Genomic DNA, 13,225 nt, shown 5'->3' on the forward strand with positions numbered 1-13,225 from the left:
ACCACCATCAACTCCTCTTACCACAGAGATGGAGAGAACTGTGAGTTATGTGTATGGGAGCACCTGGAAGTACCTGCCACTCTTCTGAAGCTCACATTAGCCTCTGTAGTTGTTTCTGGCTGAAACATGGCAGTTGTGTTCAGGGAACCCCAACTTAGAGGAGGCCGTGCAGGTCACCAGCAGAGATAAAGTAGCTGGCATGAAAGGTGTTACACAAAGTAAGTTCAATACATCTGTTGAAATTACACATACATCCAATTTAATGCCCTGAATCTATGTCCATTAGACATTTCAGCTTACAGAAGAAGCTGTGTCTACTTAAGGAATACGCTATTGTTTTCGATGCAATTCCTACAGGATTCATAATGCTCTTCATTTACCCCCTACACACCTTGCTATGTAACTGCCTTATCCAACACTGTTGTGGGTGACTTATGTCTCTCTACAAGACATCACAACATAAATAGGGAAATTAGAGCATTATTCCAAAAAGACATTGTTACTGTTCCTTACATCATCCCTTTCTGGAATAGTGTTACAGAGAATACTGTATACCATGGAGAAAAGTTTGGTCATTGCCTTTCAAGTATATATTGTCATAAAAGAGAGAAGCTTCAATAAAACAGTCAAAATGTCACAAAATCACATAGGCTGTTACAAATATATATCCTACTTCAAATATTTTTATATAACATAATTCAGTGATAATTTAGAATGACATAATAATTCTTTAATATCAGCTATTTCACTAGTAAGCATTAATGAGTCCCGTATTTAAGTCCCACTTATACTCACACCACATACAGAGTGTTATACTCACACCAGAGTATAAGTCACACTTTGGCTGGTCCTGTGACTTATATATCAATATATATATATATATATATATATATATATATATATAATTATATAATGTAACATGTTTTGAAATATTAGTCAGTATGAATTGACATGAACACTACATGAAACATTACCGTTTACAGCCACGAGAGGGCGCTTTAAGCTTGTGGAATGTGAACTTGCCTCAGGTCAGACATTTTTTCGTTTAAGCCCAAAAGTTAGAGGGGGTTCGGGGTTGTCACCACAGGGAAAATGTATTAAATATCGTTATGTCAAAATGTGCTAAATATTGTTACGCACTTTCAGTCAGAGATTATGGCTTGCACAATTTTTTTCCCCAAGCTTATTTATATAGCACATTTAATACACAGCGGTCATTCAATGTGCTGTACATAAACAAAAGCAAACAGTAATAACAATTAAAAGCATAGAAGGGCAATATAGTGAAAGATAGTTCAAAAGGTAAAGATCATAATAAAAAGAAAACGTAAGGTAAAATCATTTTAAAATAAAAAATAATTAATAAGCAAAAAATAAAAACAAAGGCAAAAGTAGTAAAAAAATAATAGTAATAATAAAAGTAATAAAAGACAAGGTTGAATAATTTTCAAGGCAGACAATTTGAGTTACAATTTAGCAGAAAGCATCTGAGAACAGTTAAGGTCTTATCTTATCTTAAGTCTAGATTTAAAACTGGCTATAGTATTTTTTATCTTTTTGATGTCATCCGAAAGTTGGTTCCAGAGCTAAGCCGCATAGCAGCTAAAAGCTGCTTCACCATGTTTAGTTCTAACAGTAGGTTTTACTAACACGTTTTTCACCTGGGACCTGAGAGGATGAGAAGGTGTGTAGTGCTGAAGCATGTCTGATAGGTATTTAGCTCCTGCTCCTTTTACTGATTTATAAACAAGCAGTGCTTTAAAGTTAATTCTGTGACTTACTGGTCAGTTCTTTTCATTTTTGTTTTTCTTTTCCTAGCTGCTGCATTTTCTTTTTCTTTTCCTAGCTGCTGCATTTTGTATCACCTGAAGCTGTTTAATAGTATTTTTAGGAAGGCCTGTGAACAGTCCATTGCAGTAATCAAACCTGCTGGAGATAAATGCATGAATGAGCTTTCATGTTTTCATCAGTCATCCGCCCCTAAGTTTGGCAATATGTTTGAGGTGTTAAAAAGCTGATATACTGTAGTTATCGCTTTCATGTGGCTGTTGAAATTTAGATCACTGTCAATTTATACACCAAGGTTTTTAACAGTATCCTTTGCCTTCAACCCTAGTGGCAACCCTAAGTCTTTCCTCCTTTTTACCAAATATAATTACTTCAGTTCTTTCTTTGTTCAGCTGAAGAAAATTTTGAAACATCCAGGTGTTGATTTGTTCTATACACTGACACATAGATTCAAGGGGACCATAGTCGTATGGTGACAGCGAAGTAAATTTGTGTGTCATCTGCATAGCTATGATATGAAATCAAATTATTTTGGATGATTTGTCCAAGTTGGAGCATATAGAAGTTGAATGCCCCAAGATCGACCCCTGGGTAACACTACAGGTCAAGGACATTGGTGTTGAGGTACAGTTTCCGATGACAACAAAGAAGCTCCTTTCTTGTAGATATGACTTTAGGCAATTGATAACTATGCCTGTAAATCCAACCCAGTGTTCTAGTCTGTGTAGTAAAATATTGTGATCAACAGTGTCAAATGCTGCACTAAGGTCCAATAGCACTAGGACTGATGTTTTACCTGAATCTGTGTTGAGGCGTACTGTATGTCATTGAAAATTTCGATGAGAGCTGTTTCAGTGCTGTGATTTGCACAAAAACCAGACAGTAATCAAAATACTAAATTTGACGTTAGGAAGGTGGTTGATTAAAGACTACTTTTTCAATAATTTTGCCAATAAAAGGTAGATTGGATATGAGCCTGTAATTGTTTAGCATGGAGGCATCCAGGTTATTTCTCTTGAGAAGTGGCTTTACAACAGCTGTTTTCAGTGACTTAAAGTGCCAGACAGCAGTGATACATTTACAATTTGAAGGACATCTGCTGTTTATAAGGTGAAAAACAGTTTTGAAGAAATTGGTAGGCAGAGTGTCTAAGACGCATTTGTACTGTTTTTTCAAGTGTTTCATAGTCTATCAAGCTGAACTCCGACATCAAGTTAAGTTTCCCTCTGTTTGTAGCTGGAAGTTCCAGTTGTTGAATTAGTAATTGAGCAGATATGTTGAGTCTGATTTTGTCAATTTTACCTTTGAAAAAAGATGAAGACTCATTGCATTTATTAGCTTATAGATGCCTAAAACACGTGTGCATACCGTAAATTTGCCTACATTGTTTCGATTGAACTAATTACCTACATTGTTTCGATTTAAAAGAGCTCTTAATATTTTATATTGTTGGTTGGTTTAATACTGCTGTTAATGAAAACTCGTCCTATACACTGGGTCTCCAACACGTCACACTGGCGCATTTCGACTCAAACAGAGTCTTTATCAAGGTGCTAAAGGTGATAAAGACTGTTGAAATGCGCCTACAGTAAGCGTCAGAGTGCGCTCAATAAAGGACTTTTTATCAGCAGTGCCTCGGGATCTACCTTCATTCTCAACATGGACCCATTGCTCTGAGGAATAGCCTTATTGTCATCAAATTATACAGACTGTCATATTTCTGGCAAAAAGAAGGGAGGCGGGCTGGTGCTGTACATTAACAATAGATGGTGCAATCCCGGACATGTAACAGTAAAGGAGACTGTATGCTGTAAGGATGTGGAGTTATTAGCGGCTAGTCTCCGTCCGTATTACATGCCGAGGGAGTTCTCGCACGCAATTGCTGTCTGTGTTTACGTTCCACCTCGAGCTCTTCCGGATACAGACCTCATGTATGCAAACGTGAGGGATGCATACAGTGCAAACCCCCTCCCCCCACTGGGAAAGTCAGACCACAACCTTATTCATCTCCAGCCAATGTACAAGCCCAAAGTACAGAGGCTACCAGTTCCCACACGCACCTTCAGGAAATGGACACCCGAAGTGGATGAGGCTCTGAGAGACTGCTTCGAGTGTACTGACTGGAGTGTGTTACAGAATGGAGAGGACTTGGAGGAGGTCACACAGTGCACAACTGACTACCTGAACTTCTGCATGGACATTGTTGTTCCCACCAGAACTGTACGCTGCTTTCCCAACAACAAGCCTTGGATAACCAGCAATGTCAAGACCCTTCTCAACAGGAAAAAGATGGCGTTCAGAGAGGGGGACATGGCAGAGCTGAGGCGTGTGCAAGAGGAACTCAAATTCAAGCTAAAGGAACCTAAGGAGGATTACAGAAAGAAGGTGGAACAGAAGCTGCAGGAAAACAACTTAAAGGAGACATGGGACTGCATGAAGGTTATCACTGGCCTGAAGAAGAACAGCAGCTCTGTGGAGGGGGACCTGGACAGGGCGAACCAGTTGAACCACTTCTACAACAGGTTTGACTGCCCTGCTCCTGCTCCAATGGCGGTGGTCTGATGGGGTCAATGTGGAGGTGGTTAGCACCTACAAGTATCTGGGTCTCCACCTGGACAATAAACTGGACTGGTCAGCCAACACTGATGCACTCTACAAGAAAGGGCAGAGCAGGCTGTACTTCCTGAGGAGGCTGCGGTCCTTCAATGTGTGCAGTAAGCTCCTCAGGATGTTCTACCAGTCTGTTGTTGCCAGCGTCCTCTTCTATGCAGTAGTATGCTGGGGAGGAAGCACAAGGAAGAAGGATGTGGGGCGAATTGACAGGCTGGTAAGGAAAGCTGGCTCTGTAGTGGGAGCTGAACTGGAGTGCATCACTTCACTATCTGACAAAAGGGCCCTGAACAAACTGATCAACATCTTGGACAATAAGTGTCACCCACTCCACAGCACTATTGTTAAGCAGAAGAGCCTGATCAGCTGGAGACTTCGCTCACTGCCTTGCACAACTGACAGACTGAGAAAGTCATTTGTCCCCAGGGCCATTGAACTGTTCAATGCCTCACTTAAGGGAAGAGGAGAGATAGACTTCTCTGCATAGTCTGTCTGCCTCTTCACCCCCTCCATGTTTGGTACTGTCTGTCCACTAGCCACTTGTACCACTGTCTTTATGCCTCACTGTTTGCGTGCTATATTAGCACATTAGCACATATGCATAACCCCCCCCCCCCTCCATGCCACAGCCGAACTGTGGCCACACTTATACATTTTCTTAAATAGTTAAATATATAGATATATAGACTTTACTTTACTTTATTTCTGCATTGTTGCACTGTTGACTTACTCATTTGCACTATCACCATTGCACTACCACCATGACACTCATTCACACAGAGCACCTTAGAGCACCTTACCATACCTTACTATGCACAGAGAATCACAGGCTCAGTCCCTGCCTCAGTCATTGCAAGCGCCTCTGATTTATTAAATCACCACTATGTGGATACTGTTTTTAGAATTGATTTAGATTAAGTGTTAGTATAATTTGTATTTTAGTATATTTAGCATATTCTTTATCTTCTACTGTCCTTACTGCTTAGTTGTGTTTTTATATTATATACTTTAATTACTCTTTCTGCTGTTAAAGAATGTGTTTGTGTTGTATGTATGCTGCTGCTGAGACCTTGAATTTCCCCTGGGGATCAATAAAGTATCTATCTATCTATCTATCTATCTATCTATCTATCTATCTATCTATCTATCTAGACATCAACTATGACTATGAAATCAGTGTTTGATTATTGTCATCCTGTGACCTCAAGGGCAAGGGTGCTGTGCAGATCTGCCAACCATCACGCATTTGATTGGTGTAAGAGTGTGGAGCCAATCAAATGAATGAATCTCACTCTCAATGTGAGAGTTGGCAGCTCTGGCTGTGTGTGTAGGTGTGTGAGAGAGGGGTTGTTCAATAAAGACACACAAGCATTTAAAAATGTATTTTCTATACTGTCTACACTGAGTTATATATTTGCTCTGTACCACACAGAAAGAGCATAGACACTTATCAATAACCTGTGTGAGATATGAGGCACGAAGAAGAATGACTGGGCGTTGGCAGGGCAGGAATGTAAGGAGTGTCAATTGGGGGTGAAGGGCACCAGGCTATCAGTACACACACAGAGAGACACACAGACAATCACACACATGCACACACACACACACATTCACACCCACACACTGACTCACACACACACACCCTAGATTTATCTGTTTATTGGGCCATGGTGAAGTGTCCACAATTAAAGACAAACACAACTTTTTTTTCATACTTACACACCCAGTACTCCACGGATGATCTGTAAATTAAACTCTGCTAAAAAAAAACATTTAAATAAACAAAATAAAAAGTCCATACTTCTGCAACTGTGTACAAAACTATGCTTTATTTATGTAGAGTAGTTTATGTTTTGTTAATGAAGAATGACTAACCATGATGAATCAAATTATATTTCTATTCGTAAAACGTTCACTGAAGATTAAAGGAGAAGGATGGGGAAATAAAGTTAAGGCAAAACACTTGTACTGCAGTGTTCTCACATCAATTGATGTTTTTATGAAACACAGTTGAGTACCATTGAGTAAATTGCACACACCCCTTTTGCACGTCCCTACAAACATGCAGACACATGTAGAGATAGGCGAATTATGTAAGTTATGAGAACTGTTCACATGTACCCTAGTATCCATAGAGATTAACCAAGTTAATGTTTCATGTGTGCACACACAATAACCCCGTCCAGCCCTACTTTGTAGAGCTATAAAGGAGGAGCACTGACCCTACTCGTCCCATTCCTTCCTCTCTCTCCATCTCTCTTTCTCTCCATCTCAGCATTGTGCGTTTGGTAGGCTTCAGCAGGATGTCAGGCAGCAGCAATATGAGTTCGAGAAACTACAGTAGCCGTACAGAGATCACCAGTACCAGTTCGGCCGGTCGTCCCAGTCATGGCGTCGCCCAGATCTACAAGGGAGGGTACGCTGTGGGAGGTGGGATGGTGGGGGGGTATGCGGGATCGTTGGATCACGGGTACCGGGTCGGGGGATGGGGTAACAGGCTGGCCGTCTGCCCACCACACCTTACACAGGTCGTCTTCAACAAGAGCCTCCTGACCCCCATCACCATGGATATCGACCCCGACTACCAGAATGTCCGCAATCATGAGAAAGAGCAAATCAAAGTCCTGAACAACCGCTTCGCCTCCTTCATCGATAAAGTGAGTCAATTGATCTCTGCCTCTACCCCTACCCAAAGTGCATCGCTTGGGCTTTGTCTTTGAAGTCAATAGAACCTAATGTGCTTTGACGTTTCATGTTTTGGAACATGATCCACTATGATTGTTAGATTTATGAGTGTTTATGAGAGATCTTTTGTTGTGCTTCAATTACAAGTATGCATTTGTAATGTAAATGTAAATCAGGTTTATAGGCCAAGTATACTATACTTGCGTATACAAGGAATTTGGTCTCTGCAATTAAGTAATTAATAGGGTAATTGGGTAGTTACTGTAGGTAAGGAAGCTTTATGGAGGTATAAAGTATAAGAAATACTCTGAAAGACAGGCTGGGGTACTTTGGAGACTAAACCCAGGGATGACCAGAGCACTCCGAATACTTTTAAACTTTTTATTGTGGTGCAAACAATTGACTGACGTTTCGACACATTGCGTCTTCCTCAGATTCCAACCATACGGGCAACATTGCGCAAATAATAAAGACATTTCTCCCCTCCCTCTCTCAAGGCATTGGTTAATGGTAAGGGGTGGGTATCTGCAACAATTAACCAGTAAGAGCATTTAGAAAGAAAAGTGAGCATAAAGTACATCTTTGGTCAGTGTGAATTTCAAGGTTTCTATAAGTGCGGTCGCTGCACTCACTGTTCCAACGACACTAAGCACTTTTCTCACCCACACACTGATAAACGTTACAACATCAATGCAATTCACACTGACCAAAGATGTACTTTATGGCCACTTTTCTTTCTATGAGTTCTCTTACTGGTTAATTATTGCAAATACCCACCCCCATTCACACTGACCAAAGATGTACTTTATGGCCACTTTTCTTTCTATGAGTTCTCTTACTGGTTAATTATTGCAAATACCCACCCTTACCATTAACCAATGCCTTGGGAGAGGGAGCGGAGAAATGTCTTCATTATCTGTGCAATGTTACCAGTATGGTAGGACTCTGAGGAAAACTAAGTGTGTCGAAACGTCAGTCAATTGTTTGCACCACAATAAAAGTAAAAATGTAAAAGTATTCGTAGTGCTCCGGTCATCCCTGGGTTTAGCCTCCTAGAAATAGTCCAGCCTGTCTTTCTGATCCTGTGGTCCTGGACTGTGAGCATCAAAGAGACCTGAGTGCAAGTGACACCCTTCTTACAAGATGAAAATACATCTATTCCCTCCCTTTCTCTTCATGCAGGTGCGTTACCTGGAGCAGCAGAACAAGATGCTGGAGACCAAGTGGAGTCTCCTGCAGGAACAGACCACTTCTCATTCCAAAATCGACCAACTATTTGAGGCCTACATCAGTAACCTGCGCCACCACCTCGACTGTCTGGGTCATGACAAGGTCCGTCTGGAGGGAGACCTGCACAATATGCAAGAACTGGTGGAGGACTTCAAGAAGAAGTGAGAGGATATTCACACACACACACACACACACACACACACACACACACACACACACACACACACACACACACACACACACAAAGACACACACACAAACAAACATATGGACATACACACAGCTCTGACAATAATCTTGATGGCTCTGTTGTTCAGATACGAGGATGAGATCAACAAGCGCAATGAATGTGAGAATGAATTTGTGCTCATAAAGAAGGTGAGAGTTCACTCATGGCCACACTCACATCTCATATATACGTGTCACAGCACACACACATACGATCACACACACATACGATCACAGCACACACACATGATCACACACACATACGATCACAGCACACGCATACGATCACAGCACACACACATGATCACACACACATGATCACACCCACATACGATCACAGCACACACACACATGATCACACACACATACAATCACAGCACACACACATGATCACACACACATACGATCACAGCACACACACATGATCACACCCAGATATACGACCACAGCACACACACATGATCACATCCATAGTTTATATACATATACTAAGATGCCCCACACTCACATGATCACACCCACATATACAACCCCCCCCCCCCCGCCCCATGGGCTACTTACTGTATCCCAGACACTCACACAAATTCATATCCATATAACAACACTCAGTCATTCTTCTTCGTGCCTCAGATCTCCCTCAGGTTATTCATTATCCTCAGGACATACACAGGTTATTGATAAGTGTCTATGCTCTTTCTCTGTGGTACAGAGCAAATATATAACTCTCCGTTTTTAAACAGTAGACAGTATAGACAATCAATCAACTTTTACATGCTTGTATGTCTTCATTGAACACCCCCCCCTCTCTCTCACACACATACACACACACACACACACACACACACACACACACACACACACACACACACATTCACAGTTCCTTGTTTGTTATGCTATCAGGACTCAGATGCCGCCTACCTGGCCAGAGTGGAGCTGGAGACTACACTGGAAAATCTGAATGATGAGGTCCACTTCCTCAGGAGGCTCTATGACTTGGTACTTTCTCACACACACACACACACACACACACACACACACACACACACACACACACACATTGCATACACGTCTTTGTATATGTACACTGTCGACTGTCATGACCATGAGAACTTACTGTAGTATTGATTTAACCAATGTGTGTGTGTGTGTGTGTGTGTGTGTGTGTGCGTGTGTGTGTGTGATTATAGGAACTGCAAGAGCTGCAAGCCCAGATAAAGGACACATCCGTGGTGGTGGAGATGGACAACAGCAGGAATCTAGACATGGACGCCATCGTGGCTGAGGTCAAAGCCCAGTATGAGGACATCACCAACCGCAGCAAGGCTGAGGCTGAAACCTGGTACAAACAGAAGGTATGGCCCTGCATCGTATTTCTCGAATACACGCACAATCACTCACACACACACACACGCACACACATAACAAGTCTTCATAGTAAGGCTTCCTCTGTGTTGTAAGTTTTTACAAAGTGTTTTCCTTTCCCTTTGAATAACAAGTGAGTGTGTTTGTGTGTGTTCAGTATGAAGAGATGCAGGTGTCTGTCACTAAGTACGGCAGTGAAATGCAATCCTCCAAAGCGGAGATTGCTGAGTGCAACCGCAGAATTACAAGACTTCATTCAGAAATCGACAACATCAAAGGACAGGTATGACCAAATGCACTCACATACTGTATGCACACCTAAGTATTTATCTATCTCCTTGCCTCATGGTGGACATATACAGTAAACCTATAGTTTGACCCTGGCCCCTAACAAAGTGGGCAAACGCACACCAGGATGTTTGTAGGAGTTGGTATCGGCAGCTACCTTAACCTTTGGCCTTCCCTTATCCAGCGGAAACAGCTAGAGACACAGATCGCAGAGGCGGAGGAGCGCGGAGAACGGGCAGTGACAGAAGCCCGTGGCCGCATCAAGGACCTGGAGGCTGCCCTCCAACGCACCAAGCAGGACATGGCACGTCAAGTACGCGAGTACCAGGCCCTCATGAACATCAAACTGGCTCTAGACATCGAGATCGCCACCTACAGGAAGCTGCTGGAAGGAGAGGAGAGCAGGTGAGACTGGCATGATACCCCTTACAGAAATGTCAGGTTTCTGGTGAAAAGTTGCCGCAAATTTGCAGCAAGGTTATATTTTCACATGCAAATTAGGTTTCTGGCAAACAGTTGCAGTTAACTCTTGTTAACTGGCAGCGTTGCAGCAAATTTGCAGCAATGTCATATGAAAATTAGGTTTGTCACCAGAAGTTCACTGGAAGTTTGCCATTATTGGCTAACTGTAGTGGCAAATCACTGGTGAACACATTTGCCACTAGTGGCAAACTTCTCATTGTTGCCAGAACTTTGCTGGAAGTTTGCCTCTAGCGGCCAACATTGCCAAGCTTCTGGCAATGTTTTCTAGTAAACTCACAAATCACCCACAAGTTTGCTGCAAATCTGCCACACACATTTAATTTTTGTAAGGGACTGTACTATCACTATATATTTTACTGCCTCTACAAATGCCACCACTACTACTATAACAATAACAGTCATCATCATCATTTTACAAAGATGTTTCATATGGAGAAAAAAGATGAAAAAATAAGCCTAGTATCATAACACCAGACATTATAAAAGATCCAAAAGAGCTACAAAATAATTACAATAAACCTGATATGCAAAATTCAGTATTATTTGTAGAGCCATAACATGAATACTGGTATGTTTTAATCACAAACATGAATATGTCCCAAGGCACCATACAGGATATTAAACAAATAGAGCAGGAAGAAAATATTCCATATTCAAAGATTAAAATAAATTAAAATACTAGTAATGCAGAACTAAAACCAGACGGAAATTGTGTAGCCATACTGGACTGAGTGGAGTTAATACGCTTTTATTAATGAGACTGTTTTGAATAATGATCTCTCTCTTCCTGTGACCCCTACACTAGACTGGTACATGGCATCCAAGCCATCAACATCACCAAGCACAGAGGTGAGTAATCCTCTTTCTCTCTCTCTCTCTCTCTCTCTCTCTCTCTCTCACATACATACACACACACACACACAGAGAGACAGAGACAGACAGAGAAATCCGTACACACACACCAATTCAAGACTGACACTTCACTTCTCTTCTTACAGGCATGCACTACAACGCGTTCCCTTTGGAGACCTCCGGCATGACCTTTGACCTCCACTCCCCAGGTCTGATGGAATCTTCCAGCAGCCATAGCTTTAGCTCCTCCTCAAAGATCGTAGGGACATCAAGGGACATCGGCGGAAGTGTTACAGTCAAGGGTGCAACAACAGAGGAGTTGATAGGTTAAAAAAAACAATCAGGAAGTTAAGGGATTTTTTTTTTTTTCACACTTCCAAATGTATGTCCTGTACAAAACTATTACTAGTGGAGAGTATTGGTCAACTCTGAGAACTCAGGGCTCAGCATGTTCACAACTTTTTGAAACTGAAATAAAGTAAAAAAACAAAAATATAATTTGTGTTTTAATTCACCACCACTCTTTTTTTAACATATCAAGCAATATCAGAAATACTTCAGAAAATACAGCATTCGTGTTCTGAGTATGTTCTTAGTAATTGTGATTATATGAATTTATATACAGACGTTTAAGGAACACAATGTCCGAAAAACTGGCATAATCCTTAACACCCTACAAGCATGCCACATGGCAACATACTATTTTAAGATCAGTGTTCACTGACTTGGCATTGTATAACTACTTTTGGCTGGCTTGGTCTGATCTGACTAAACACTGGTCTCATACTTAAGATTTACATTTCGTTTTTTATGTGAAGCTAGTTTGAAGTAAAATACATTCTTGTACAAATGCAAAATAATCATGCTACTAAACAGCTACCTGAGAAAATGGCCAGTTCTCTCAACATAACATGCATGCCGATTTTGTTTAAGAAATGTTTGGGAACTGGGCATCACCTGTGCACATGAAACTTGCTGAGCTTTTAACCCCAGTAGGCTGATAAGAAAGGTGAGGTTTTGGAACCCAGGGGATTTCCTAGGGGTTGAAAATCAATTGCATCAATTCAATCCTTTGTATAGGTCATTATACATCAGACTGAAAAACACACCCAATCCCTCACATCTGTACAAGTGCCACACATTACAAGAAAAAAAGAGAAAAAAAGGAACATAAGAAAAAAAGGGAAAAGTTGATATTTCCAAGTGTCCAATGTCTTGTGTCGGATGAAAGATGAGTAAATGTGCAGTATGGTCAATCTCACACACTCTCATCTCACAAGAAACAAATGACAGATTTTTAGAAAATAATTATAAACGTTTTGAAATACACTTATAAAAAGGGTTTTGTATCAAACTCCTCGTTCAGTCCAAATGGAGCCATGGTATTGAGGGCATGTATATAATACGTTTCACGCTGTAAAAGCAGTCGTTCAAGGTCACCACCCCTAGGTGGCCGTTTCACTTTTTCAATGCCCATATAGTGAAGGGTGCTGATATTGTGCCCAGCTTCTTTAAAATGTGCCGCTACAGGGTTCCTCACATCCCCACACCTGATATTACTCCGGTGTTCACTAATGCGTGTGCGCAAAGCTCTACATGTCTTCCCAACATAAGCAAGACCACAAGGGCATTTGATCAAATGTACAACAAACGTGGTGTTGCAGGTTATGGCCCCACGGACCTTAATGGTTTTGCCACT

The 13,225-nt window shown here is 41.3% G+C and overlaps 1 protein-coding gene across 1 annotated transcript; it reads left to right on the forward strand.

Annotated features, from left to right (window-relative positions):
* The first annotated feature begins 6,612 nt into the window (after nucleotides 1-6,612).
* On the forward strand, nucleotides 6,613-12,040 carry LOC121707306 (keratin, type II cytoskeletal 8-like). The gene is made up of 9 exons (XM_042089776.1): nucleotides 6,613-7,055; nucleotides 8,266-8,474; nucleotides 8,631-8,691; nucleotides 9,442-9,537; nucleotides 9,729-9,893; nucleotides 10,061-10,186; nucleotides 10,376-10,596; nucleotides 11,480-11,523; nucleotides 11,673-12,040. Exons 1-9 carry the CDS (start codon nucleotides 6,702-6,704, stop codon nucleotides 11,855-11,857), a joined length of 1,461 nt encoding a protein of 486 aa, XP_041945710.1. The 5' UTR covers nucleotides 6,613-6,701; the 3' UTR covers nucleotides 11,858-12,040.
* Nucleotides 12,041-13,225: the final 1,185 nt, after the last annotated feature.

Source organism: Alosa sapidissima, chromosome 4, assembly GCF_018492685.1.
Source record: "Alosa sapidissima isolate fAloSap1 chromosome 4, fAloSap1.pri, whole genome shotgun sequence".
In the NCBI taxonomy this organism is placed as follows: domain Eukaryota; kingdom Metazoa; phylum Chordata; class Actinopteri; order Clupeiformes; family Clupeidae; genus Alosa; species Alosa sapidissima.